The sequence below is a fragment of the Ictalurus punctatus genome, chromosome 26, assembly GCF_001660625.3.
Source record: "Ictalurus punctatus breed USDA103 chromosome 26, Coco_2.0, whole genome shotgun sequence".
Taxonomy (NCBI): Eukaryota; Metazoa; Chordata; class Actinopteri; order Siluriformes; family Ictaluridae; genus Ictalurus; species Ictalurus punctatus.
Genome location: NC_030441.2, coordinates 18,794,622 through 18,819,621, shown reverse-complemented (window position 1 = coordinate 18,819,621; position 25,000 = coordinate 18,794,622). Strand labels below are relative to the sequence as shown.

At 40.9% G+C, this 25,000-nt stretch overlaps 1 protein-coding gene and 1 long non-coding RNA gene across 2 annotated transcripts in view; one reads left to right on the top strand and one right to left on the bottom strand.

Annotated features, from left to right (window-relative positions):
• The window catches only part of LOC108258708 (complement C3), a 27,233-nt gene extending 7,003 nt beyond the window's left edge, over positions 1 to 20,230 (top strand). Inside the window, exons 11-41 of the mRNA XM_017457539.3 lie at positions 397 to 543; positions 887 to 1,084; positions 1,288 to 1,479; positions 1,814 to 1,975; positions 2,196 to 2,325; positions 3,569 to 3,640; positions 3,736 to 3,927; positions 5,196 to 5,313; positions 5,405 to 5,496; positions 5,633 to 5,772; positions 6,184 to 6,390; positions 6,662 to 6,725; positions 6,865 to 6,951; positions 7,968 to 8,171; positions 8,870 to 8,945; positions 9,041 to 9,200; positions 9,318 to 9,413; positions 9,501 to 9,651; positions 9,729 to 9,892; positions 10,265 to 10,423; positions 12,187 to 12,246; positions 12,348 to 12,438; positions 12,559 to 12,607; positions 12,780 to 12,870; positions 13,000 to 13,089; positions 13,180 to 13,285; positions 13,370 to 13,465; positions 17,660 to 17,740; positions 17,965 to 18,048; positions 19,614 to 19,749; positions 19,904 to 20,230. Of these exons, the coding sequence (XP_017313028.1) occupies positions 397 to 543; positions 887 to 1,084; positions 1,288 to 1,479; positions 1,814 to 1,975; positions 2,196 to 2,325; positions 3,569 to 3,640; positions 3,736 to 3,927; positions 5,196 to 5,313; positions 5,405 to 5,496; positions 5,633 to 5,772; positions 6,184 to 6,390; positions 6,662 to 6,725; positions 6,865 to 6,951; positions 7,968 to 8,171; positions 8,870 to 8,945; positions 9,041 to 9,200; positions 9,318 to 9,413; positions 9,501 to 9,651; positions 9,729 to 9,892; positions 10,265 to 10,423; positions 12,187 to 12,246; positions 12,348 to 12,438; positions 12,559 to 12,607; positions 12,780 to 12,870; positions 13,000 to 13,089; positions 13,180 to 13,285; positions 13,370 to 13,465; positions 17,660 to 17,740; positions 17,965 to 18,048; positions 19,614 to 19,749; positions 19,904 to 20,045 (3,837 nt within the window). The 3' untranslated portion in view covers positions 20,046 to 20,230. The remainder of the gene's footprint in view (positions 1 to 396; positions 544 to 886; positions 1,085 to 1,287; positions 1,480 to 1,813; positions 1,976 to 2,195; positions 2,326 to 3,568; positions 3,641 to 3,735; positions 3,928 to 5,195; positions 5,314 to 5,404; positions 5,497 to 5,632; positions 5,773 to 6,183; positions 6,391 to 6,661; positions 6,726 to 6,864; positions 6,952 to 7,967; positions 8,172 to 8,869; positions 8,946 to 9,040; positions 9,201 to 9,317; positions 9,414 to 9,500; positions 9,652 to 9,728; positions 9,893 to 10,264; positions 10,424 to 12,186; positions 12,247 to 12,347; positions 12,439 to 12,558; positions 12,608 to 12,779; positions 12,871 to 12,999; positions 13,090 to 13,179; positions 13,286 to 13,369; positions 13,466 to 17,659; positions 17,741 to 17,964; positions 18,049 to 19,613; positions 19,750 to 19,903) is intronic.
• Positions 13,467 to 17,653, bottom strand: LOC128629182 (uncharacterized). The gene is made up of 2 exons (XR_008393500.1): positions 14,746 to 17,653; positions 13,467 to 14,632 (listed from the first exon to the last, which is right to left on the bottom strand). It is a non-coding gene; the product is annotated as an uncharacterized LOC128629182 (long non-coding RNA).
• Positions 20,231 to 25,000: the final 4,770 nt, after the last annotated feature.

The following is a 25,000-nucleotide window of genomic DNA, read 5'->3' as shown; positions in this document are numbered from 1 at the left end:
CGTTGCCACTCAGTGGCTTGTTCAGTTGGGATAAATTCGCACCTTTAATATCTGTGTACCATGTTGATATTTCTGTAAAGCTGCTTTGAGACAATGTCTATTGTAAAAAGCGCTATACAAATAAAATTGAATTGAATATATACAGCATTTAACCATGCTCTCTTAAACATATATATCTTTACAGCTCCTTACAATGTTACAACTACCTAAAAAAAACATAATAATTTCCTGGAGTTCTAGATAATTAGCATAAATGATTAGCATCGGTATGTTGCTCATGTTAAATTTCATAAATGTCCATGATCAAAAATTCAGTCCTTTGGAGTGATATGCAGCATTTTAATCTCATTAAAAAACAATTATTACACATTGTATGTCTGATCTGGATTTGAAAAGGTTTATGTGACCAATCCTGACCAGTCACCTGCTGAAAATGTGGAAGTGTTGGTCAAGCCCGGTGATGTGAGGGGTCGAACCAAGAGTAACGGCATGGCCAAGGTTATAGTGAACACCCAGGGAGAAGACAAGACTCTACAAATCACCGTAAGTCATGTAAAAGAGGGTGTAAGGACCTATTTGGTTTTGACAAATGTGAACATTTATAAATAAAATGAACTCCACAGCAATAGGAATTATAAGGAAGCATAATATTTACATCCAGTCCCAGCTTAAAATAAAATAACAGGCCAGTAGCTAAGTTATTTTCCAGCTTCCTTATTACTCAACTAAACTGATCAATCAATAAATAAATGTTTGCTTTACTGTAGTGTTATTTGGCCGGTGTTTTGGAAGCTGGTCGCTGGATCAAGAGGAATTTTTCTAAAAGCACTGAATGATACTGGAAATTTCAGACCGTTTAACTAAAACCGTTTTGCTGTGTAACCAGGCAAGAACCACAGCCCCAGACATACCAGATGAAAGACAAGCAGAAAACAAGATGACTGCCCAGGCTTACACCACCAAAGGAAACTCCAACAATTACCTACATATAAGCATCGACGCTGCAGAACTGAAAATCAATGATCAGATAAACATCAATCTAAACTTCAAAAGTAGTGCCCAAACTCAAGATTTCACTTATCTGGTTGGTATCTCTTACATACACATTGTTTTAATATCTTGGTGATACTGTGAGGTAGTTCTACTGGCTTGTGTATTACAGTAATAAGAATGCTAAGCCTATACCAAACCCTAAAACCTAACTTTAAAAACTAAAGAAAATAATGTTTGAAATAAATAAATAAATAAATAAATAACTCAAAGCTCTGATGTTTCTGTTTGTGTCAGATCCTTAGTAAAGGACAGATTGTGAGAGCGGAGAGGTTTAAGAGACAAGGGCAGTCGCTAGTGACTCTGTCTCTACCCGTCACCAAGGACCTGGTTCCCTCATTTCGAGTGGTGGCGTATTACCACGTAGGATCTTCTGAGGTCGTGTCGGACTCGGTCTGGGTCGACGTGAAGGACACATGCATGGGAACGGTAGGCAATCTGCTACAGTCGGTTCAAGGTTCAAGGTTCTTTATTTGTCACATACATATTACATACATGTGATGTTTCCTTAGTTACTCGTCCAACAAGGACTAAGGATATACACGCATAATAAAAACAGAATGTAGTAAAAAATAATCAAATACAGTAGACGTAATGAAATATAATAGACTGTAGAATAAATATGTAATGGACTGTAGGGAATATGATGTGACTAAATGGAATATAGCCCATTGGAGCTTCTTTTTGGCCGGTGGGCCAGCTAATGAATATTTAGTTTCTCTCTTTTCTTTTCTTTTCTTTTTTCTAATCTTATGTAATGTAGCTCAAGCTGGATGTAAAGGAGAGTTTAAATGTCAAGAAGGTATTTGAGCCTGGTGATGAGTTTCATCTCATAGTTACTGGAGATCCAAGTGCCAAGGTTGGTCTGGTAGCGGTGGATAAGGCTGTCTTTGTCCTCAACAAGAACAGACTCACACAGAGCAAGGTAAGAAATACCTGGCAGAGGTTTTTAATTCTCGGAGTACGTCTTGTATCTTTTAGTTTTATGTTCGGATTACTCAGGAATCAGTCAATGGCACAAGATGTGTGAAACAATGTCGCACAGATTGGTGCTGGGACCCAGCTGGTCTAATTTTCTCAGAGAAAATATACTGTACAGTAACATTCTTTCTTTTGTGTAATATTCTTGTCTATTTCCCCAATAGGTCTGGGACATCATTGAGAAGCATGATACTGGCTGTACAGCAGGCAGTGGTACAAATGATATGGGTGTTTTCTATGATGCAGGTCTGCTGTTTCAGTCTGATAAAGCAGGAGGTACCAATATAAGATCAGGTAAAGCAGACATTTTTAAAGTAATAAATAAAACACTGCGTGTGGTGTTGTAATGGATAAATAATCATCAGCAAGTGGTGTGATGAAGCAATTACTTTTACCACCACAAAGTTGATTATTTTGCAACAAGCCTGTCTCTAAGTGTTTCTTTCTGCTTATACCACAGCGATTTCCTAACTATTCTAATTATTACATTTATTAAAGAACCACCTAGTATACTTTTTATCCATTTGCAGTTACAATTATTTGTGTGGAACATCTGTGAAACATGTTAGGTCCTGTTATCACGTGTGTTATAGCAGCTGCAAACAGTTGTTCCCTCAACAGCATCTCTTTATTCTATTGAAGCATAAAACAAACAATCAAACAAAACACAACATAGCTTGCCGTGTTACAAAGAAACCGCAAACTCCTCTGTCCTGAAGACGATCCTGGTCCAGCTTTACCTCTGACTGTTAAACGCTCAATGTTAAATACCTCCTTAATGGAAAATTCACCCATATGTGGTATCATAACCATATGTGGTTCTTCCAAAATCTGTTGACACAATGTTCCAAGTGAATTGTATAGAATGTCTTTGTAAGCTGTAGCATTACAATTTCCCTTCACTATGAGGCCCAAAATTGTTCCAGCATGGCAATGCCCCTGTAAACAAAGCGAGCTCCATGAAGACATGGTGTGTTAAGGTCAGAGTGGAAGAACTCAAGTATCCTGCACAGAGAAATGACCTCAACCCCACTGAGCATAATGCTCTTGTGGTAATCTGAGAGATCGCAAATTCCCACAGCCATGTTTCTAAATCTGGTGGAAAGCCTTCCCAGAAGAGTGGTGGTTATTATAACAGCAAAGGGGGGATAATTCTGGAAAGGGATGCTCAAAAATGCACATATGGTGTGATGGTCGGGGGTCCACGAATCTTTGGCCATATAGTGTATGTTTTAAAATTATATCTGGCAAGCCCCTGTGAATGAGTTTTTACTACATACACAATAATGCATTAGAACAATCACGTTAATGCAAACCTTTTGATTCGCAGCTGCACTACACTCAGAGCTGCTGTTAAGGAAAATTAATTAACACCTTCTCAACAGTCAGAGAATCATCCAGAATTCAACAATACTGTTATATAAACTGATATTAACATATTAAAGATGTACAGAAAAGTTACGGGGGGAAAACTGTAGGTTAAGACTTAAGATAAAAGCTATATACTGTAAGAATTTTCCTTTTTTTTTTTTAATAGATCCTGCATGTCCCGCCCCACCAAAGAGAAAACGGAGAGCTGTGACTCTACTACAGATCACCCAAACACTGGGTAAGAAGCTGGACTTTTTATTCACCAATTTGTATGATTGTTAATTTAGCCACAAATTTATCATGATGATCTTCAATTATAACCTTTTTCTTAAGTTGGTAAATATACCGGCGAACAGAAGAAATGCTGTGGTGACGGACTGAGGTCGAACCGGTTGGGCTACTCATGTGATCGGAGAGCTAACTTCATTTTGGATGGTTCCGAGTGTGTCCAGGCCTTCCTGGACTGCTGTACAGAGATCCAAAAACACAGGGAAAACCAGGAAGAGTTGTTGCATCTGGCTCGCAGTAAGAACTCATCTTGTGCTTTATTTTTGTTTGATTTGTGAAAGTTTTATTTTTAAATATATATATATATATATATATATATATATATATATATATATATATATATATATATATATATATATATATATATTAAAAACTGTATTTCAAATTTAACTAAATGTGAACTTTATAAAAAACTGATCATTGCAATGTTGTTTTTTTGAAGCCACTTAATTCAAACGATTGCTTCATTAATGGTAAATGGTGCACTTATATAGAGCTTTTATCCAAAGCGCTATACACTGTGTCTCATTCACCCATTCACACACACACACACACACACACACATACATACCAATGGTAGCAGAAATGTAAGGTGTTAACTTGCAAGGCGTTAACTTGCCATCGGGAGCAACTTGGGGTTCAGTGTCTTGCCCAAGGACACTTCGGTATGTGGAATCATGTGGGCTGGGAATCGAACCTCCAACCCTACGATTAGAGGACAACCCGCTCTACCACCTGATCCACAGCCGCCCCATTAACTAACTTTCTTGTCCAGTTCCATGTTTTGCTTGGATAAATGTGATCGCTAACATGGTTATCCAGTCCAGTACTTTAATACAGAGTCAAAGAAGACATAGACATAGTGTAGCCATAGTCCTTATTACATCTGTGCCTGTAAGAAAATCATCTTATTTGGTCAACTGCATGGAAAATAAACATTATAAATGGTTACACCAGTTTACACAAACTTTTTACTTAGCTTTACCTTTATTTATTTATTTATTTGTTTGTTTGTTTATTTTATTTCCACAGTGTTTACACACACAGAGAAAATAATAATAAATATAGCTTAAAGGGGTGATCTGTGGGGTCCAAGCATCCTTTGTAATTATGTGGTGTATGGACCCCTATAAACCTTTAAGTTACCATTAAGTGTGGCAGAAAAAAAAAACTTGTCTTTAAAGACAAATTATCATAATAATAATGATGATGATAATAATAATAATAATAATAATAATAATAATAATAACTTTATTATTAATTATATATATGTATATATATATATATATATATATATATATATATATATATATATATATATATATATATATATATATATAATTTACTTTACTTAAGTTGGCTGGAAAATGAGGGGAGTGCCATGCTTGCTTCACTGCTCCACAAATATTGCAAATATATCAATATTGTCAATCAATATATACCAAGTTGACATGTGAATGTTTGCCACTTGTCCAAGGCATGATTAGAAATATAATTGTGTCCAGGTGAAGATGATGATGATGACTACATAAGTTCTGATGAAATTGTTACCCGAACACAGTTCCCTGAGAGCTGGCTGTGGGATGACATAGACTTGCCAGCCTGTGCAAGAAACTTACAATGGTAAATGCAATAATCTAATATTTCTGTTAGTATATCATTCTGGAGGTTAACGGTAGTACTGATCTGATCTGCTTTTTCCTTTTCACTCTAGTGATTCAACAAGCCTCACATTGTCCACAAACTATCTAAAAGACTCTATTACTACTTGGCAAGTCCTAGCCATCAGTCTGTCTAAGACCCATGGTCAGTGCCACATCTGCTTCGCATATCTATAATATCCTGATGTAAACAGTGATATGTCTAAAAATCTAAAATAAACACCTACAAGGACTGGCATATGATGGCAAATATTAAAACACACATTTCTCTTTCCATATAGGAATCTGTGTGGCTGATCCCTATGAAATAACAGTGGCAAAAGACTTCTTCATAGATCTCAAGTTACCTTACTCGGCAGTACGCAATGAACAACTAGAAATCAAGGCTATTCTTTATAACTTCTCCAATAAGAAACAGAAGGTATTTTTTTCTCGCATTTGCAATTCTACATTAAACATATGGTTCAGTTCACAACAACAGTGTGGTGGTATGCAGGTCCTCTTGTTTCCTCCTACCTCACAATAACATGCCCAGTAGGTTGATTGGCTATGCTAAATTGCATTCATATGTTCACAGTGCCCTGTGATGGATTAGCATCATATCCAGGGTCTAGTTCTGCTCATGCCCCCAGTGCACCTGAGACAGGCTCTGGATCCACTGCCACCCTGACTGGCTTAAACCGTTTACTGAAGACATACGAATGAAATTGTTTCAGTTCAGCCACTTAGTCCACTTCACTACTCACACTCATGCCTGCTTCTCAATAGGTTACTGTACTCCCTGCTTTGTCCTGATGCTAAGGACATCTGTCTGACTTCCTGTGCCCACCAGGTCCGTGTGGAATTCTTTGAGACGGAGCATGTTTGCAGCGCAGCCAGCAAAAAGAGCAAATACCGTCTCACAGTTAACATTGACCCCAAGTCCACAAGAGCCATCCCATATGTGATTATTCCCATGGAAATAGGGCTCCACGATATAGAGGTGCAGGCTGCAACTGCAACACTTCATGATGGAGTAAGGAAAAAACTGAAGGTTGTGGTGAGTATCAGCAGATTATATATACATTTTTTTCCCATACAGCATTAGTAAAATCCCTTAACAGGATGTGGGTTGCATTTTAAAGGATTATATGTAGCTGAAAAAAAAGAAAAAAAAAAAAAAAAGGAATGCATGAACATTCCTATAGATGTTGTGAAAGTCTTCACAAACATTTTATAACATACTGTGTTAAATTAAATGAAATGCAATGCTCAGATTAAGATAAGGTCCATAAACATATGATCTGAAATTTTTTTTTGTACTTGCTCAGTCTGAAGGTGTCCTAACTGAACTCCCAGAACAAAATTTGGAACTAAATCCTTCTCGAGTACCTGGTGAGATTTTCTGTGTTTTATACCTACAAAAGAAAAAACATTTATTCTGCACATACAGGCTTTCCATTTTTAGGTGCATAAATAAGTTTCTATTTCACTCTATTTCTCTTGTTCTTTCTGTGTTTTTTTGGAATAAAAGGTGGTGTTCAAGTTCTGCATTTGAAGACTGAGGTACCAAATGGACAAGTTCCAAACACTCCTGCACAAACTTACATCACTGTGGCTGGTAAGAAGAAACTCAACATATCAATATAAGCCAGTATGGACCAATACAGGTCCAGGACAGTAGTACTGGAGGTTCAGTAGACCATGCTGACTACTTGAAGAAATGTTAGTTGTATGGACTTTAAAATCAGGCTGAAGTCACTGATCAGTATTCTCGTGTAAATGTCTTTCTTGTCCAGATGTATCAGGGCCAGGTAAAGAGCAGAGGATAGATTAGTACCTTCATTAGACTGGTTGGGGCAATGTGCATGCTAGAAAGGAAGGCAGAACTTTGTGTGTGTGGTTAATTATTAGTCTTCTAAAACACTAGCAACAGACAATGGCATGAATGGACAATGTGCCTAAAAAGCTCGCCATGAAACTGGACCATTATGGGGGTTGACCAGGGGCTCTTCAAAAGTGCAGATGATTCCCGTTTTGGTAATGGTACAGTTTCATCATGAAAAACGTGATCATATGATCAGCACACGCATATATTAATTGAGTCATACTCTTCTTTTTTTGTAATACCAACTTAAGTGTGTGTACTGCCACCTATTGTGTAAGTAGACCCGTTATGTTTGACAATTTAAAAAATCCTATCAAATGCGATCCTTGAGACGGCACCTGGTCTGGCCCATCAGATTTTTGACTTTTTTTTGGGGGGGGGGGGGGGGGGGGGGGGGGGGGGGGGGGGGGTTGGGCAGTGCCATCCCTGAGATACACACCAACATTACTCCTGCCCCCAACCACCCTCACCCACCCCAAAGAAAAAACTACTAATTATAGAACAATGGTAGAAAGAGGGGGTCAAGTAATAGGTTCTCCAAATCTCAATTCTCTTCTCCTTTCTCCTCTTTCCACCTGCTCTCACCAAACACTCCATGATCATTTTGTAACTGTATCCTTTTGTATTTTACCTTCTTTCCTTGTAAGGCCATTGGTAGACAGTTTAATACATAATAATGTTAACCACAACAGTGATTACCTGCTTATCCACCCTAACAACCATCTTACTATTCATATATTTACCTGCAGGTCAGGAGGTGAGTCAGACAGTCGAGCAAGCCATCAGTGGAAATTTTATGGGGAAACTAATCGTACAGCCCCATGGCTGTGGCGAGCAAACCATGATCTATATGACATTGCCTGTTATTGCCACACACTACTTGGATACCACCAAGCAGTGGGAAGGAGTTGGTGTGCAACGACGTAGTGAGGCTATCCAGCACATACAGACAGGTGAGAAGACTCTTCCCAAAACAGTATACAGCAAATTTATAAGGTTTAGTAAGGACACAAATGTGCCAGATAAAAAGTATAACATACAGTAACACGCCATTTTGCTCATGAAGCATTTCTCATTGTCTGTCATATTTCACGAGTTATCCTATGGTGTAACGTTTCACCAGAGCTGCAAACAACCAGAGCAGCAAGCTTAAAAAAAATCTCGGAGACAAGCTGGAGGCATTTCTTGTGAAATTGCCTTCCCTGAATTAAAGAGCTGTATAGACCTCGTCCCTTCCTCTTCCTCCTCTTCCTCCTCCAGTCCAGCTCTGCTTAGCAAAATTTGTCTCAGAAATATTTCTCCTGTCTTTTTTTTAATTGCACAATTCTCTCTGGTACAGTACGTGCCCTAACAGGACAATGAGTTGAAAATAAGCTATAGAAAATTACATCCTGGACCTCTGAGGCATTAATGCTACCTGCTGAGCCACTGGACCATGCTAGAAGATAGAGGTCTAGCTTTATTTTATTGGGTAGATAGTGTTTAAGAGTGTGCCCAGAGTGTGTCAGTATTGTCTGGATCCACAGCTTAGATCTATTAAAGTGTTGGTGCCTTTAGTTTAAGAGCTTTTTGAGGAGCTTTTAATAAAATGGTTGAAAGTTTGGAACTGGTAAGACTAAGAAAATGATCCTTTTTTCTCTCCCTCTCTTAGGATATGCACGAGAACTTACATTCCGTAAACCAGATGGTTCCTACGCTGCATGGATAAATAGACCTAGCAGCACATGGTAAGAGACCAATCCAATTTTGCGTACTTTATCAATTTTGACACATCATTCAATCCTAGGTCATATTTTGATCACTTGCCTTCTCTGTGGTAAAGGTTGACGGCATACGTGGCCAAAGTCTTTGCTCTGGCCAGTGACCTCATTAGCATAGATGAAAATGTTCTCTGCGGTTCCATCAAGTGGTTGATTCTAAATGCACAGTTGCCAGACGGCGAGTTTAAAGAAAGTGCTCCAGTGTATCATGCCGAGATGGTCGTAAGTTGAGCTTAGATTTATTTTCCATCTGACGTTAGTGACATCTACATGAAACCTCAAATCTACTATTTATGTGAAGTCTGGTTTACCTCTAAAGACCTTTCTGTGCGATTCCAGGGTGGTGTACGAGGTAAGGATGCTGACGCCTCTCTGACAGCGTTCGTCCTGATTGCCCTGCAAGAAGCAAACCATCTTTGTGGCAAATTAGTCGGAGTATGTCAACTTATATGTAATAGGTGAAAATGATCAAACATGTACCCCAGCTTTTGTATAATTCTGCTCTTTCTTTCTGTCATTTAGAGTCTTCCAGAGTCTTCCAAGAAAGCCATTGCATATTTGGAACGTAGGCTCCCCTCTTTGACCAATCAGTATGCAGTTGCTATATCTTCCTATGCCTTGGCCAACGCTGGCAATTTTAACAGAGATCGCCTGCTGCAGTTCTCCTCTGAAGGTCAGGATCGCTTGAATTCAAATGAATTCAACCCTCTAGGAAGCGCTTTTTCATTTCTTTGTATATCTTGTGCACAGACGGTGCATACTGGCAAGTTTCTGGAGGACATCACTTCTCCCTGGAGGCAACAGCATATGCTGTGCTGGCTCTAGTAAAAGCAAAGGAGTTTGATGCAGCAGGAAAAGCTGTTAATTGGCTCAATAGGCAGAGTAGTCCATATGGGGGTCATGGCACCACCCAGGTAGGTTGAGAAGTTTTTCTTTCCTTTTTTAACTTGAGTGAACATGCTGGACAGCTGGCCTATTTGGTTTGTTTGCTTAAAATCGAAGGCGTCTTTGAAGTAATACTCTATATTTTCTCTCTGGATCTGTAACATTACTAGGGTTATGCATGTCACCTTAGATGTAGAAGAAAGTGAAAGTAATGATTTAATTTTCAAAATTCGGTCCAGTGTATAAACATTGTTTGTTTTTGTTTTTCAAAGAATTGATTTTACTAACATCCTTTGGTCGTTATAAATGTAAATCAAATTCTTTCAGTTAAAAGGAGTTGACAGAAAGTCAATTCAATCTGAGATTGTACTGAAGTATCTCTGCTTTTACATGTCACCTAGGCAACCATCATTGTGTTCCAAGCAGTGGCTGAGTACTATAAGCAAGTAAGGGCTGGTCAGAATGCAGACTTGGATGTGGAAGTGAGCGTGAGTGGACGAAAGCGTGCCATCAGATGGACTTTCACCAGGAACAATGCACATCTCACACGTTCAGACAAGGTTATTTTCCGTCCAAAGAAAAGTAGTTCTATTGTTTTACAGTTCTAAAATATATTCTTAAAAAGCATTTCATGAGCACGGTACTGCTGGATCACAATAAAGTCCAAAACAGGCAATTCTAGCTAGCTCACTGTCTAATGTTAGCATGCTAAAGAAAAGACTAGCTCTTGCTAAAGGATAAAGGTTTTGCTCTCAGATACTCTGTGATATGACTGTGATGTACATGTTGAACAAACAGTCATAAAAATTTGATAATACAGAAACCTTGGTAACGCAGTGGATATAAAGTCTACACACCCTGGTTAAAATGGCAGGTTTTTTGTGATGTAAAAAAGAAAAATAGAAACTAAGTTAAAACACGTCAGAATCATTTTCACCTTTATTGTGAAATTGCAACATATAAAAATTAAGTGACAAACATGAAAGCTCGTTATTGGAAGTTTTTAATTTTTTCCCCCTAAAACATTTCTCGTTAAGTGTGTGCGCCCTTTTAATATTGGGACTGTGACAGTGTTCAGAATGAACCAATAACATTCAAACTCATGTTAAACTAGTGTACACCTGCCATCAATTAAAGTGACTGATTACCCCCAAATAAAGTCCGGTTCTTCCAGTAGGATTTTCCTGACATCTTCATGGTAACATCCAACTGGAAAAGCCATGGGCCACAAAGAGCTTATAAAGTAGTTACGGGATCTCACTGTTGAAAAATATCAATCAGGAAAGGGTTATAAAAAAAATTTCCAAGGCATTGGATATACCATGGAACACTGTAAAGACAATAATCACCAAGTGGAGAAAATATGGCACGACAGTGACTCTACTAAGAACAGGATGTCCCTCTAAAATTAAGGAGAAGATCAGGACAAAACCAGTCATGGAGGCCGACAGCAACAATAAAATAAATGCAGCAATTTCTGGCAAGTACTGGTTGCTCCATACATGTGATGACGATCTCCTGAATTCTTCATATGTACGAGGTTCGGCAGTAAAATGGAAGCCTTTTTTTAACCAAGAACAAAACAAAATATCCAAGCCGGATAAAGTTTGCAAAACAAATAAATAAAATAAATAAATAAATAAAATAATAAAATCTCCCAAAACCATGTGGAGTAATATGTTTTATGTTATGTTATGGTCTGATGAGCCTAAAGTTTTACTTTTTTGCCCATAATACCAAAAGATATGTTTGGCGCAAAATTTTGGCACTAAACCTTAAGGCTTCTGTGGAAAAACGAAGAAGAGGAATATTTTTCACTTTAATATCTAGGTTACAATTTCACAATAAAGGTAGAAGAGGTTCTGACGAGATTCATAGTAGTTTCATTAGGGTTTTTTGTTGTTGTTGTTGTTGTTGTTGTTTACTTCACAGAAACCCACCATTTTAACAGGTGTGTATACTTTAAATATCCACTGTACATACACACAACCCACATACTACATTCTAAATAGTATCGGTTCACCAATAATGTTTATACTATTTTAGGCATCCTATGTAGTATGCAGAATGTGGTTTGGGACACGTCCTGAATCCTCTTTGAATGTGTATTAGTTGCCTCTCAGTCATCAGATTCCTCCACGACGTGGAGAAGAGCACAGCTCGACCTACGTTACAAAATGTTCTTCCACCTGTCCGTCACAATAGCCTTATCTACGAGAGGGCAAAATTACTAAATGTTTACATTCTGTAGCTTCAAGATTTCTGTCCATATTGTAGTAAAATATATACTGAGTAGAAGATTTCTGTGCCTGGACTTTTACAGGTTCAGCTCAAGCAAGAGTTTAATATTACTGCTAAGGGAACTGGTGCTGGAGTTCTCAAAGTGAGTATTCATGGAAATACAAACTACAAAGGGACTACAACGTCCTTTGTTTTTGTATTTGTATTTATTCCAAAAAAAAAATAATTCCTCTTTTTTTATAGGTAGTGACACTTTATTATGCTAGACCCATAGAAAAGAAGAGTGACTGCACAAAGTATGATCTTAAAGTTGAATTGAAAAGAGAACGATTGGGTGAGGGTTACCGCATGTTTAGTCCCTGCTTTCGACTCATTTCCATCAACTATTTTTGTTAATGAGATATTTTAAATATCCCTGCTATAATGTTTTTCTGCTCTAATATTTATCTCTCAGTATCGTATCCAGATGCCCTAGAAAGTTACGAGGTCATCATTGACGTTCTGTGAGTATTATTTCAAAACAAAGGGCATGTAGATCTACGCAATTATTGGCTTATTTTTCATTTTGATTCTTAATTCAGTTCTGTTATGAAGAAATTCAAACATATTAATATTAAACAGTTAATTGCAGATTTTCGGAATGAACTTTTCTTCCTTTTTAATACGTCGATCCAGCTTTAAGGATCCGAACCGAGATGCCACTATGACCATTCTGGATATCGGCTTGCTGACAGGATTTGTGGTGGATGAAAAAGATCTTACGGATGTAAGCTGAAATCTGCCAGATACTTACAGATAGTTCTGGCCTTGTGAGAATAATTTCTGTACAATAAGCATTAGAAATATTTTCACAGAAGGCAGTGTCTGACAATGTTTTTACACTTTTTAATATCAGCTAACCAGTGGGAGGGACAAATACATACAGAAGTTTGAGATGGACAAGCAGCTTTCAGAACGAGGCTCCCTCATTATTTACGTAGATAAGGTACATTTAACAGGTTTTTTTTTTTAATATTTGAAGAATTAAAATGGTGGTTAAAGCTGCTCTGTTGAAGCTGATTTGCTTTCTTGTCAGATATCGCACACCGTGCCAGACAGGATTGCTTTCAGAGTGCACAAGATAACCAGTGTAGCTTTGCTTCAACCTGCGGCTGTCAGTGTGTACGAGTATTACTCTCCAGGTAAACGATGTGCGCACACCCATACACATACACCCACACACCCAACCACACCCACACCCACATGAACCCTTGTGATCTTTGTAGGGGAACGTTGTGTGAAGTTCTACCATCCTGTAAAGAAAGATGGAGCCCTGAACAGATTGTGCAGTGACCAGCAGGATCTGTGCCAGTGTGCTGAAGGTACACGTGTTTACAGCTGACAAATACAATCAATAAAATCTAATGGAGTCTGTAGTAATATATCTGGAATTCTGGAGAAATTATTAAACTTTTATTAAATTATTAATTAACTAGCCAGCAGTGGGTGGAGCACAGACACACGGGAGGCGGTTTTAGTGTTGTTGAGTAGGATCTTTATTCAGGACTGCCTGGAGGGTGTGAGTGAGTGCGAGTGTGTGCATGTGTGCTTGCGTGTGGGTGTGAAATCATGTGGTGAGGGGTTCAGTTATCTGCGGGGTTGCCGGAGTTGCGCCGGGGCTTTCCTGAGCGACGGGGGTTCCTCTCGGCCATCAGACAACGCCGCATTTGCAGCCAGGCGGCGCAGTCTTCACTCGGGTCTGAATTGTCTGGACTTAAAAAAACACACAACGCCAATTAGTAACAGCACATGCAATGCCGATAGCACTGATAACAGACATGAAGCCATGCGCTCATGTATTGTGAGAGGTCTCTCTCTTTTTGAGTGGAACAGCGGCCTTTTATACTCTCCCCACGTCTGCTGGATGGTGGAATTCTCCCGTGCCACACGGCATTCATTGGCCGAGGGTGTAGTGGGGCGTGGTCTGTCACCAGGACGAAGTGCCGACCAGCCGGGTAATATCGTAGCTCTTTGATGGCCCATTTTATCGCCAGGGCCTCATTTTCCACGGCTGCATATTTCTTCTCAGTGGGGGACAACTTCCGACTGATGTAGAGGACCGGGTGTTCCTCTCCATCGAAAGTCTGTGAGAGAACTGCGCCCAGCCCGATTCGGATGCATCTGTGTGCACGGTGAATAGAAGGGTGAAGTCTGGGTTGCATAGCACTGGAGCGCTGGTGAGGGCTTCTTTCAGGGCTTGGAAGGCCCTTTCCGCTTCAGCTGACCACCCAGTCCGGCTGGCCCTTTTTCGTGAGATCTGAGAGGAGGAAGGCTACAGGGGACATGTTAGGCACAAATCGGCGGTAGTACCCCGCCAACCACAAAAAGGCACGTACCTGTCTGCCTCAATTTACTGCCTCAATTTTCTTCATCTGGGGCTCTAGTAGGCCCCGGCCGATACAGTACCCGAGGTACTGTGCCTCCGTAAGCCCCAAGTGGCACTTTTTGGGGTTGGCTGTCAGCCCGGCCTTCCAGAGCTCCTTAAGGACCTCCCCCAGGTGGAACAGGTGGTCCGACCACGTGGAGGAGTGGATAACCACATCGTCTAGGTAGGCAGCTGCAAAGGGACGATGTGGTTGTCCACTCCTCCACATGGTCGGACCACCTGTTCCACCTGGGGGAGGTGGTCCAACCACGTGGAGGAGTGGATAACCACATCGACCCTTCGCAGCTGCCTACCTGGACGATGTGGTTATCTACAGCCAGGAACCCAGTACTGCCAGTGGATGCTTGCCATGCTGAAGGCCGTCTTCGGTCTTGCCTCTGGGGCCAGGCCACTTGCCAGTATCCTTTGGTTAGGTCCATGTTGGATATGAATTGGGGATTTGGGGAGTGGCCCCATGAGGTCCATGCCAACCCTCTTGAAGGGGATGCCTATGATGGGCAGAGGAATAAGGGGAGCCGGCGGGGGCCTTCGTGGGGCGGTGCGCTGGCACTGGGGGCACTGTTGGCAAAAGCCCCTGACCTCTGCATCCATCCCCGGCCAGACAAAGCAGTCTTTTAGCTTTTCTAGGGTGTTTCATGCTCCCAAGTGGCCACCGAGTGGATGGGTGTTGGCCAGGTGCATCAGCGTCTGTGTCTTCATCTTGGGGACTACCAGGAGGTCCACGATCTCCCCTTGTCGGCTGGCCCATTGGTATAGGAGACCACCCCTAATGAGGAAGTAGGGGAGCCTCTGGTTTGGGCTCTGGTTGACCCATTCTATCTGCCACACTTGTGCCCAACAGCGTTTCAGGTGGTTATCCTCCTTCTGCTCCTGCCCAAAGTTCCCCTGCCAATTCACCTGTTGGAACACAGACGAGATCGGGTTAGTATGTGTATGCGTCTTACCTTCTACTGTGGCATCCCGCTCGTCTTGCTCCAAGTAGGCCTCGTGTCTCTTTCGTGTGCTGAGGCGCCCTGCTGGATTTTGGAGCTGGGCTGGCCGGGAACCCTGGCCAGTCTCTTCCCAGGAGTAGCGGCACCGGGAGGTCGGGGATGACGCCAACTAGGAGTGGCCAGGTGCCTGCTTTACCCTGGATCTGGACCTCGGCCGCTGGGATTTCCATGGAATCCCCATGGACGCAGGTTACGGTGATGGTCCCTTCCCGGCTGAGTTCTCCTGGCAGGATTGTCTGCTGGATTGTTTGACCCACACCGTCAGGGTAGGGGCTCTTGGTGGGTTCGTCATGTGGAGGGCGCCCCCCACCATCCAGGGTTTTTGGGTCTTCTTGGATGGTCCCAGGTCCGGCTCCGTTAGCATGGGCTCGTCCCTGGGTGTCCCATAGGCGGGCGGGCTTCGGAGCCCCCCCCCCCAGGGTAGCGCTGGCAGTTGAGCCGATGGGGCAGGAATATTATGGGCAGATTGCAGGACTGCCGTCCTTCCCGGCCGAGCTCCAGGGTGGCCAAAGCGCGCTCCAGGCTGGCTAGGAGTTCCTTGGCATCCCTACTGCTTGCACTCCCACTACCTGGCATTCTGTTGGTGCCAAAGCCCTTAGAAATCAGTCCATGGCCACCTTTTCTGCCACCTCAGTGGCGGTATATATGTCAAGTTGAAGCCACCTCTTGGTTATGTGCAGAAGGGTCTCCATCTGCCCGTGTGGTTTGACCCCCGGCCGATAGTTCCACCGATGGAACTCCGCCGCCGCCTGGTGGGGGGTTCGCCCACACCACGCCAGGATCTCCTTCTTCACCTCTCCATAGTCAGCCGCTTCCTCCGGAGAGAGGGCATAGTTGGCCGTGTGAGCCTCCCCGAAGAGCAGCGGGCCGAAGGATGCGTGGCCACTCGTCGCTGTCCCAACCTTCGCGGCGGGCGATGCATTCAAAGGTCTCTAGGTAGGCCTCAATGTCGTCCTCGGGGGTCAGTGGTGGAAGCAGGCATCGGACGTCGCAGCCGGGATCAGGGAGAGGCTTTGCAGCTGTGGGAGTCGTTGTTTTCAGGGCCACCAGTTCCCGGGTTGTGGCCTGTAGGCTGTGCGCGAGCTGCTGTGTCACGGCTTGCTGCTGGAGATTCGACTCCAGAAGGTGCTGCAGCGTGGGATCCATTTTATTTACAAAAAAAAAAAATTACATTTACATTTTTTTTTAAGGGTGGTGTAGAGTGTGGGGCTTTAAAACAAAGGGAAAAGGGGAAGGGAAAAAAAACTCTCCCCCCTTTTTTTTTCAGGTGGGTGGGTCCGTGCTCATGCCCGCATCCTCCACCAGTGTAAGGAAACTAGCCAGCCCACCCATCTAGCACAGACACACGGGAGGCCGTTTTTAGTGTTGCTGAGTAGGATCTTTATTCAGGACCGCCTGGAGGGTATGAGTGAGTGAGTGAGTGAGTGTGTGTGTGTGTGTGCTTACGCGTGGGCGTGAAATCCTGTGGTGAGGGGTTCAGTTATCTGCGGGGTTGCTGGAGTCACGTCGGGCTTTCCTGAGCGACGGGGGTTCCTCTCGGCCGTCAGGCAACGCCGCGTTTGCAGCCAGGGGGCGGAGTCTTCGCTCGGGTATGAATCGTCTGGAAGAAAAAAAACACACACAATGCCGATCAGTAACAGCACATGCACTGCCGATAGCACTGATAACGGACATGAAGCCACATGCACATGTACCGTGAGAGGTCTCTCTCTTTTCGAGCAGAACAGCGGCCTTTTATACTCTCCCCGATCTACTGGATGGCAGAATTCTCCCGTGCCGTGCGCCATTCATTGGCCGAGGGTGTGTCGGCGGTTCCGCCTCGCTGCCACGTGCTCTCCGGCTGTCCGAAACATTGGTGGTGCTGAAGCGGGGCTGTCTCTTCAGCACCACCTTCAGCAGTGGTGGGATTTAGTTTCTTGTGCAGTGGCTGTCGGTCTGTCGTGACAGTATATATATATATATATATATATATATATATATATATATATATATATATATATATATATATATATATATGTTAAATTTGATCTGATTCCAGTATCTAAATGCACATATTATACAAGAGAAAAAGGTGTGCTTTTTATTTTTTTTTACATATTTGTGTGTAAGAGAGAAATGTTCTATATTTCCTGAAACAGAAAACTGCAGTATTCAGAAGAAACAGAAAATTAATGAGCAAGACCGGGAGAAAAAAGCTTGTGAAGCCGACATGGATTACGGTGAACACTGAACTACATATATACCAGATTCAGACACAAACAAACATGCTGCTGGCACACATTCCTCACTCACTGTATTCATGCAGTGCTATAATCTATAATCTATATAATGATGTATTATATATATATATATATATATATATATATATATATATATATATATATATATATATATATATATATATATATATATATGATGCTGTTTTAATGCATGTATTTTGCAGTTTATAAAGTCAAAGTATTGGGAGTGGACCAGAACCCAAACACGGATTTCTATGAAATGAAGATTGAAGAGGTCCTGAAAGAAGGTATGTTTTACTATTAATCTGAATGACAACACTTCACAGTAAATGTAATCTTAAATATCGCTTCACTCACAATAAGTATGTATTAAACCAAGGTCGGGGTTCTGCTTGCTTTTAATGATGTGTATATGATACACAGTGCAATGAGAGGTTGGTGTTGGAACGACATGATCCAGCTGATGTATAGTATGAGATACCAGGAACTACCTTGTTTCAGACATTCCACAACATTGGGCCTCATTTCTAAAATGTTTTAGTGAAGTTGTGTGTAAGTGTTTGCATAAAGTCAAACAAATGTTTGGAACTGCTGAATTTATTCGTACTTGCGTGTGCATGTTAGGTGTGTACCGATACACTCCGTGTCATCATTTGATTTGATTCACAATTCTGGCTTCATGATTTTTATTCACTTCACTTATTTAGAATATTACAGTCTGAACAAAATTTGAATGAAGACAAATTAATAATAAAAAAAAAATTATTCTAACCTGGGAAACATATTGAGCTCCGTGGCAGAAATAGAGCTCCAAAGTTGGCTAAAATGTCCACTTTACTCATCCCTTGTTGTTGTTTGAAAGCTTCTGAAGAGTTATTTTAAACCGTTATAACAGGGTGCTTGAACCATATAACGTATAATGCATGTTGGTTCTTGCAAACCAGAGCTATCAGGCTATCAGCCTTCATAAATGCAGATCTCGCAGGCTCTCCACAAAAGAACGCGATTACGTGACCAGTGTGCTCTCTGTATATTTTAACTCTATGGGTTGTGCAGATTGGGGCCTCTGGCATTCAAACAGTGCAAATGCATTCCATACATAATCAGTAGAATGCTGATTTCCACAATGTGAACTGCACATTTCCACGATGCACATCACATTTTTGCAACCTAGTGTATACTGCAGAACGACAATTACCCAATAATCACCAAGCAGGAAGAACTGCAATAACTGATTGATAAAATCAATCAGTTGTGAAACAGGTTGTGAGAGAGTGTGGGTGTGCATGTGTGTGGAAGTGGGGGTGTGAGGTGATGTGCTGGAGGTTTCCCGAGTAACGGGGATCCCGTCTTGCCGTCAGGAGAAGCTGCGAGTGCGGTCAGAGGGCGGTATGGCTGCAAAACACACAACAACGGTTATCACAGATACCTTGAGAGCCTCCTCACCCTTGCGAGCGGAGTATCGACCCTTTTATACTCTCCCATTGCCTGCTGGATGGTGGAATTTTCCCATGCCGTCCGCCATTCAGCAGCCGTGTATGTGTTGGCGGCCCCGCCCCGTTGCCACACGCTCTCCGGCTGTCCAAAACATTGATAGCGCTGAAGCGGAGCTGTAGCTTCAGCACCACAGCGACAGTCATGGGAGGAGCGATCTTGGTTTCTTGTGCGTCGCACAATATGTATACATGTGTGTGTGTGTAAATTTGGACAAACATTTTTAATCCTTTATGATATTGAGGGGTTTTTTTTGTTTGTTTATTTTAATTGTCTGTCTATGTCTACGTCCAAGTGAAGTTCTGGGAAGATTAAGTGTTACCAGACAAATTCATGTGTTTGGGGGTTTACTCTACAGGTTCTGACCCAGATGTACGTGAAAAAGTGAGGAGCTTCATGGGTCATGCTAACTGCAGAGAGTCTTTTGGATTCGAGGAAGGCAAGAGCTACCTCATCATGGGCCGAAGTGTTGACCTACCGAGGATAGACGAAAAGTATGTTAACTCATCAGCTAATCAACAAAGTCGTCATGGGCTGAATTTGGTGTATAGAAGAGAGAAAACACAAATCCCTGTAGTTTTCAGCCATGCATTTTAATGACGTTATCTGTGTGATCAGACCCTCATTTCTATCGTTTGTTGTTGTCAGGCTGCAGTACATCTTGGGTGAGCAGACGTGGATTGAATACTGGCCCACAAGGGAGGAAGGTCAAACTCCTGCATACAAAGACAAATACATCGGCATCAGTGGACTGGCTCAAACCCTCACTGACTTTGGATGCACTACATAAAATGGATTTCCGTTTGGTTTTGTTTTTTTATACATCTTTCCAAGATTATTTTCTATTGCTGTGATGGTGAATTTACTATCGTCACTCACCTCAGCAACTATCCATCCTAACATTCATCCTATAACGTAAAAGCTTTCTGTGATTATCTAAAAGGAGAACATTGAATAAACAGTTGTGTAATGTAACCTCTTTTAGTTTGGTCTGGTTTGTAACCTTTGCCACAATGTGCTTTCCGTATCTGTTTGCTCACAGTCACTATTAAAATAACAGTCATGCTCATACTACACAAATTTAACAAAGTAAAATAAGTCAAAATAATGATGCATGGTGTTCATTATATTAATTAATTTAAGCACACATACACTGATCAGCCATGACATTAAAGCCACCTGCCTAATATTGTGTAGGGGACAGAGAGAGGTTTAGTTTGTATGGTCCATATCACTAATTGGGTTTGACAGGTCTAGGTCAATGTTATCAGCAATTATATTTATCTTGGTAGGTCAAAGGTCATCATCATCGATTATAATTATCTTGAGGGTTTTATAGCAAAGATAATATTACATACATTCTGCACATATGGTCTGCGCTTAGATCGATCAATCATAATTATGTTGAGAGATGTACACCAAAGATAATATTACATATGGTCTACACTTATGCCATTATCTTAATAGTTGTTGTTAAATGTCATTAGCAACCGTCGTTATCTTAACAGATGTCATTTTTAGGTTAAAAATGGATAATGGTTTATATAATAAAGGTTTGTTGTAATCTGTTGCGTTCGCACACAGAGAGAGAGAGACAGAGAGATAGAGAGAGAGAGAGAAGATACCCCCTGACCAATCAGAACAAAAGAAATTAAAATGCTTCATCCAGTAGGTGGCAGTATATTGTGGGAATAAATTTAAGACACAGGAAAACACGAGGGTAACAGAGTATGTAGTTTATTGAGAATCACTATCATACACATATTCTGGGGAGGGAATAGGTGTTGTAGGAGAATAATTTGTAGGTGAAAGGTCATGTGATGTGTTTGTAGCAAAGCTACTATCATCATCAGAGGAAAGATTAAATGGGCCCTCCTCAGAAGTTATGGGAAGAAGTTGAGCTTCAGTTTGAGTAGAAGCATGAACATAGGTCACCGATGGAATGATACAATAAGCAGGAGAATAAGGAAACCCAGTGGGTACAGGTGAGGAGCAGAGACATTCCAGCAGAGCTGTAACATCGACGGACAAATAAGCCAGTTGATGGCGTATATATATTCACCCAGGCCTGTGAGATTGAGCAGCCGAGAGAGAGAAAGTCCAGCTTCACGCAGGTTCATGTTTCTTGTTTTGTTTCTCGACCCTGTATTTCTGTGACCGCGACCATGATTCCTGCCTCGACCCTTTATGCCTGTTTGCTGATCGCCTGAACTTTGCATGTTACTGGATTACGTTTGTGGATCACGTTTTGGATTTGTCTGCCTGTCTCTCTCTTAAATAAAACTGTTCATACTGCAATTGCATCCTACCTTATCTCTGTTATGTCACGATACGTGACATACATGACATTGAAAAAGCATAAAATTGAAAAACACCCTCATACGATGTTTTGAGAAAAACACACACACACACTCACAAAAATGTTCAAGAGAAACACACACACACATACACACATATACTCACAGAATGTCTAAGAAACACCAAAAAAAAAACATATAAGCATACTTAGAATTAGAGAAGAAATATGTGTAACATTAAGCAATAATAAAAATATATCTCACCCATAATGAAGAAGTGATGAAAATATCCAAATTGTTCAGGACAACGGGTGGTGAGATGCGCACAGCTCGATTAGCGGAAGTGGGAATAGCAGTAAGGGCCTTGGAAAATGGTTAAGACACCCAAAAGAAAAACATGAAGATAAGGGGATATCCACTGGCTGAGAATGTGTTTTAAGGGGATTTCAGGATGAGAAAAACTCATTCAAATGGTATTTTAGAATCCAATAAGTAGTTTCTAAGGAGAATTAAAAAAAAGACCTTAATAAATTATATGGGGATTCCAAAAGAATGAGATAATTGGGCGTAACCTAAAGATAAGACTGTATAAATAGGGCATTGAATCTGTGCTTAGATTCAGATTACTTTTGGGACGTCTCACGAGGGGATCTCATGTTGTTTTTTGTACAAAAAAATGGATTTTTGCTTCTGTCATCTATCTTGTTCGTGGCTTCATTTTGATCAGTAAATTGAGGATTATTGTATTGAGTAACTAGAGGAAATTCAGCAACCTAGTCATTTTAGATACGACAATATACACCATAAGTTTATAGAAGAAGAAGAAGACCACACCCACCCTCTTGATTTAAAATACTCTGTACTTACAACACAACGTGTATGAGCTTTCAACAAAACTTGCCCTAATGCAAGTTTACTTTTTTAGTTTACTTAAAGTTACAAGTTTAATGAAAAAGTTTACTCTTTTTTGGGAAGATTAGGAAAAATTTTAGACCATGAAAAGATTCAATATTTCACGGATAATACCCTTGAAATAGTCGTCCAGATCGTCCAACTGTCACGTATCAAGAAACTCTGGACTTCATTTCCCATCAGCCACTGCACTGCACTAGTTGTCACATGACCACCTGCACCTGATTCACGTTTTGGGTAATGAGCACTCATGTGTATATATAGTCCGTGTCTGCACTGTTTGTTGGTCTTTCGTTGTCTTAGACCCCTGTGTTCCATGTTTCTTGATCTTGTTAGTTTATGTTTAGTTTTGCCACAGTATTATGCCAAGTAGTCTTAGATTCATGTTGTTTATGTTGTTTAAGTGTGTTTCCCAGTTGTCATAGTGTATTCGTTTCTTAGTACGTTTCCTTCAATAAATGTCATTATCTGCACCTGCCTCTGGCTCAACCTTGAATTGTGACACCAACCACCTCGGGGTGGTGCAATTAGAAGGAAAATAGGCCATATATTCAATTCCGAAACCATACAGAAGAAAATTAAGCATCCATACATTTTTCACAACAGAGACAAGATGTATCTTGCCTTGTGCGTTACCCAACTTTTGAATCATGAAAAAAATGATTTTGAAACCGAACAAATTGCAAGAAAATTACAACATGATATGGGTTTATCCGTAAATACCGTGGTCAGCTTCACTGATGTATCAAGATTTGAGAGACATTTGAATTGTAAAATCGTAATCATACACTGTTCTGTCATTCGGACTTTTAAGAACAAGTCATGTTTGTCATATCTGCCACTCCGGGTGATGTTTTATGGAAACATAAATGCGATTATAGCTACACCCGTTTGTCGCAGGCCCGATTGTCACAAGCACCCTAAGAATGTAACTAAATGTCCAGAGTGTCAGAGATTATGTAGATCACAATACTGTTTCGACAGGCACAAAGCAAAGATTCAGTTGAGCGAAGGAGAATATTCTATGTTTAAAACGGGATTCTACTGCGATAAATGTAAACGTGTGATATGGGATAAACCTACTAAACGTAAGGAACACGTGTGTGCCAATTCCAAATGCTTAGTCTGTATGGCCTCGGACAAAGACACAAACTGAGGAAAAAGCAGCCAAGGACCTCACACACACAAAGTTACAAAATCTAATGAGCCTTTATTGGCAAACGCTGCTTCTTTGCCGAGTATGGTTTCATGTGGGCTTTTGGGGGGAGGGAAGTGTCCGTTTATTAATTAAATAAGGACACTGTATAAGGATTGAGGAATAAGGATTGAGAACACTTAGACGCAGTAGTGTAGTGTAGAGAGTAGTGTCTCTCTCTCTCTCTGTCTATCTGTCTCTCTCTATTTCTCTCTTCTCTCTGTCTCTCTCTCTCTCTGTGTGTGTGTCACTCTCTGTCTGTCTCTCTCTCTGTCTCTCTCTCTGTCTGTCTGTCTGTCTGTCTGTCTGTCTCTCTCTCACACACACAAATATTGTTTATAATATGAGACTGCAGCAGCAGTGAACCTGTAATTAATCAGTGTGCTAAAATGCTTGTGCACGGTGGAAATCTTCATCTTCAACACAATTTCAAATCATTAGAAAAAAGTTTTCATTTGCGGACCGCATTAAAATCAATAACAGACTCCTAGTGGGGAGGTCCAAATGATCAAAGGTTAAATTGACACAAGATGGCTGCAATTCAGCTGATTTACGGTAAGTCTGCTCGATTAACCCTTCACGTGTAATATAATACATAAATATTTACTCTCTCTCTCTCTCTCTCTCTCTCTCTCTCTCTCTCTCTCTCTCTCACACACACACACACACACACACACACACACACACATGCACACAAATATTGTTTATAACAAGAGACTGCAGCAGCAGTGAACCTGTAATTGATCAGAGTGCTAAAATGTAGTCAGTGCAGAAAGATCCCTCAGGCCCAGGAACGGTTGGTACAGTGCTCCCTAAAATATGAACAAACGTGGGTAATGGTCTGTATCACAGTCTGATCAAAAATTAGCTAAAAATGCAATAAATAAATAACAGACAACACGGCTAAATTGTTTTGTTTGTTTGTTTGTTTGTTTTTTTACCATTACAGGCAAATATATTTACAGAAAAGACAGCTTTAATAAATATTTTACAAACAGAAAAATACATTTATTTTTAACAACTATAATAAACAGTTCTATAAATTTAACATACAAACAGAATATATGCATATATATATATATATATATATATATATATATATATATATATATATATATATATGTGTGTGTGTGTGTGTGTGTGTGTGTGTGTGTGTGGTGTGTGTGTTTAAACTATTGCACAATATAATTTAGAGCATAAGCAGTGAGGAGTAAATGTCAGGAATGGTCTTATCTCTGAAGTTTGTTTTTTTCCTTTCTGTTGAAACACCCCTGCACCCCGCTCCAGCACCGACTCCCCCTATTGCCGGTGTTTCATAATCCCAGTGAACAGGTGGAGAGG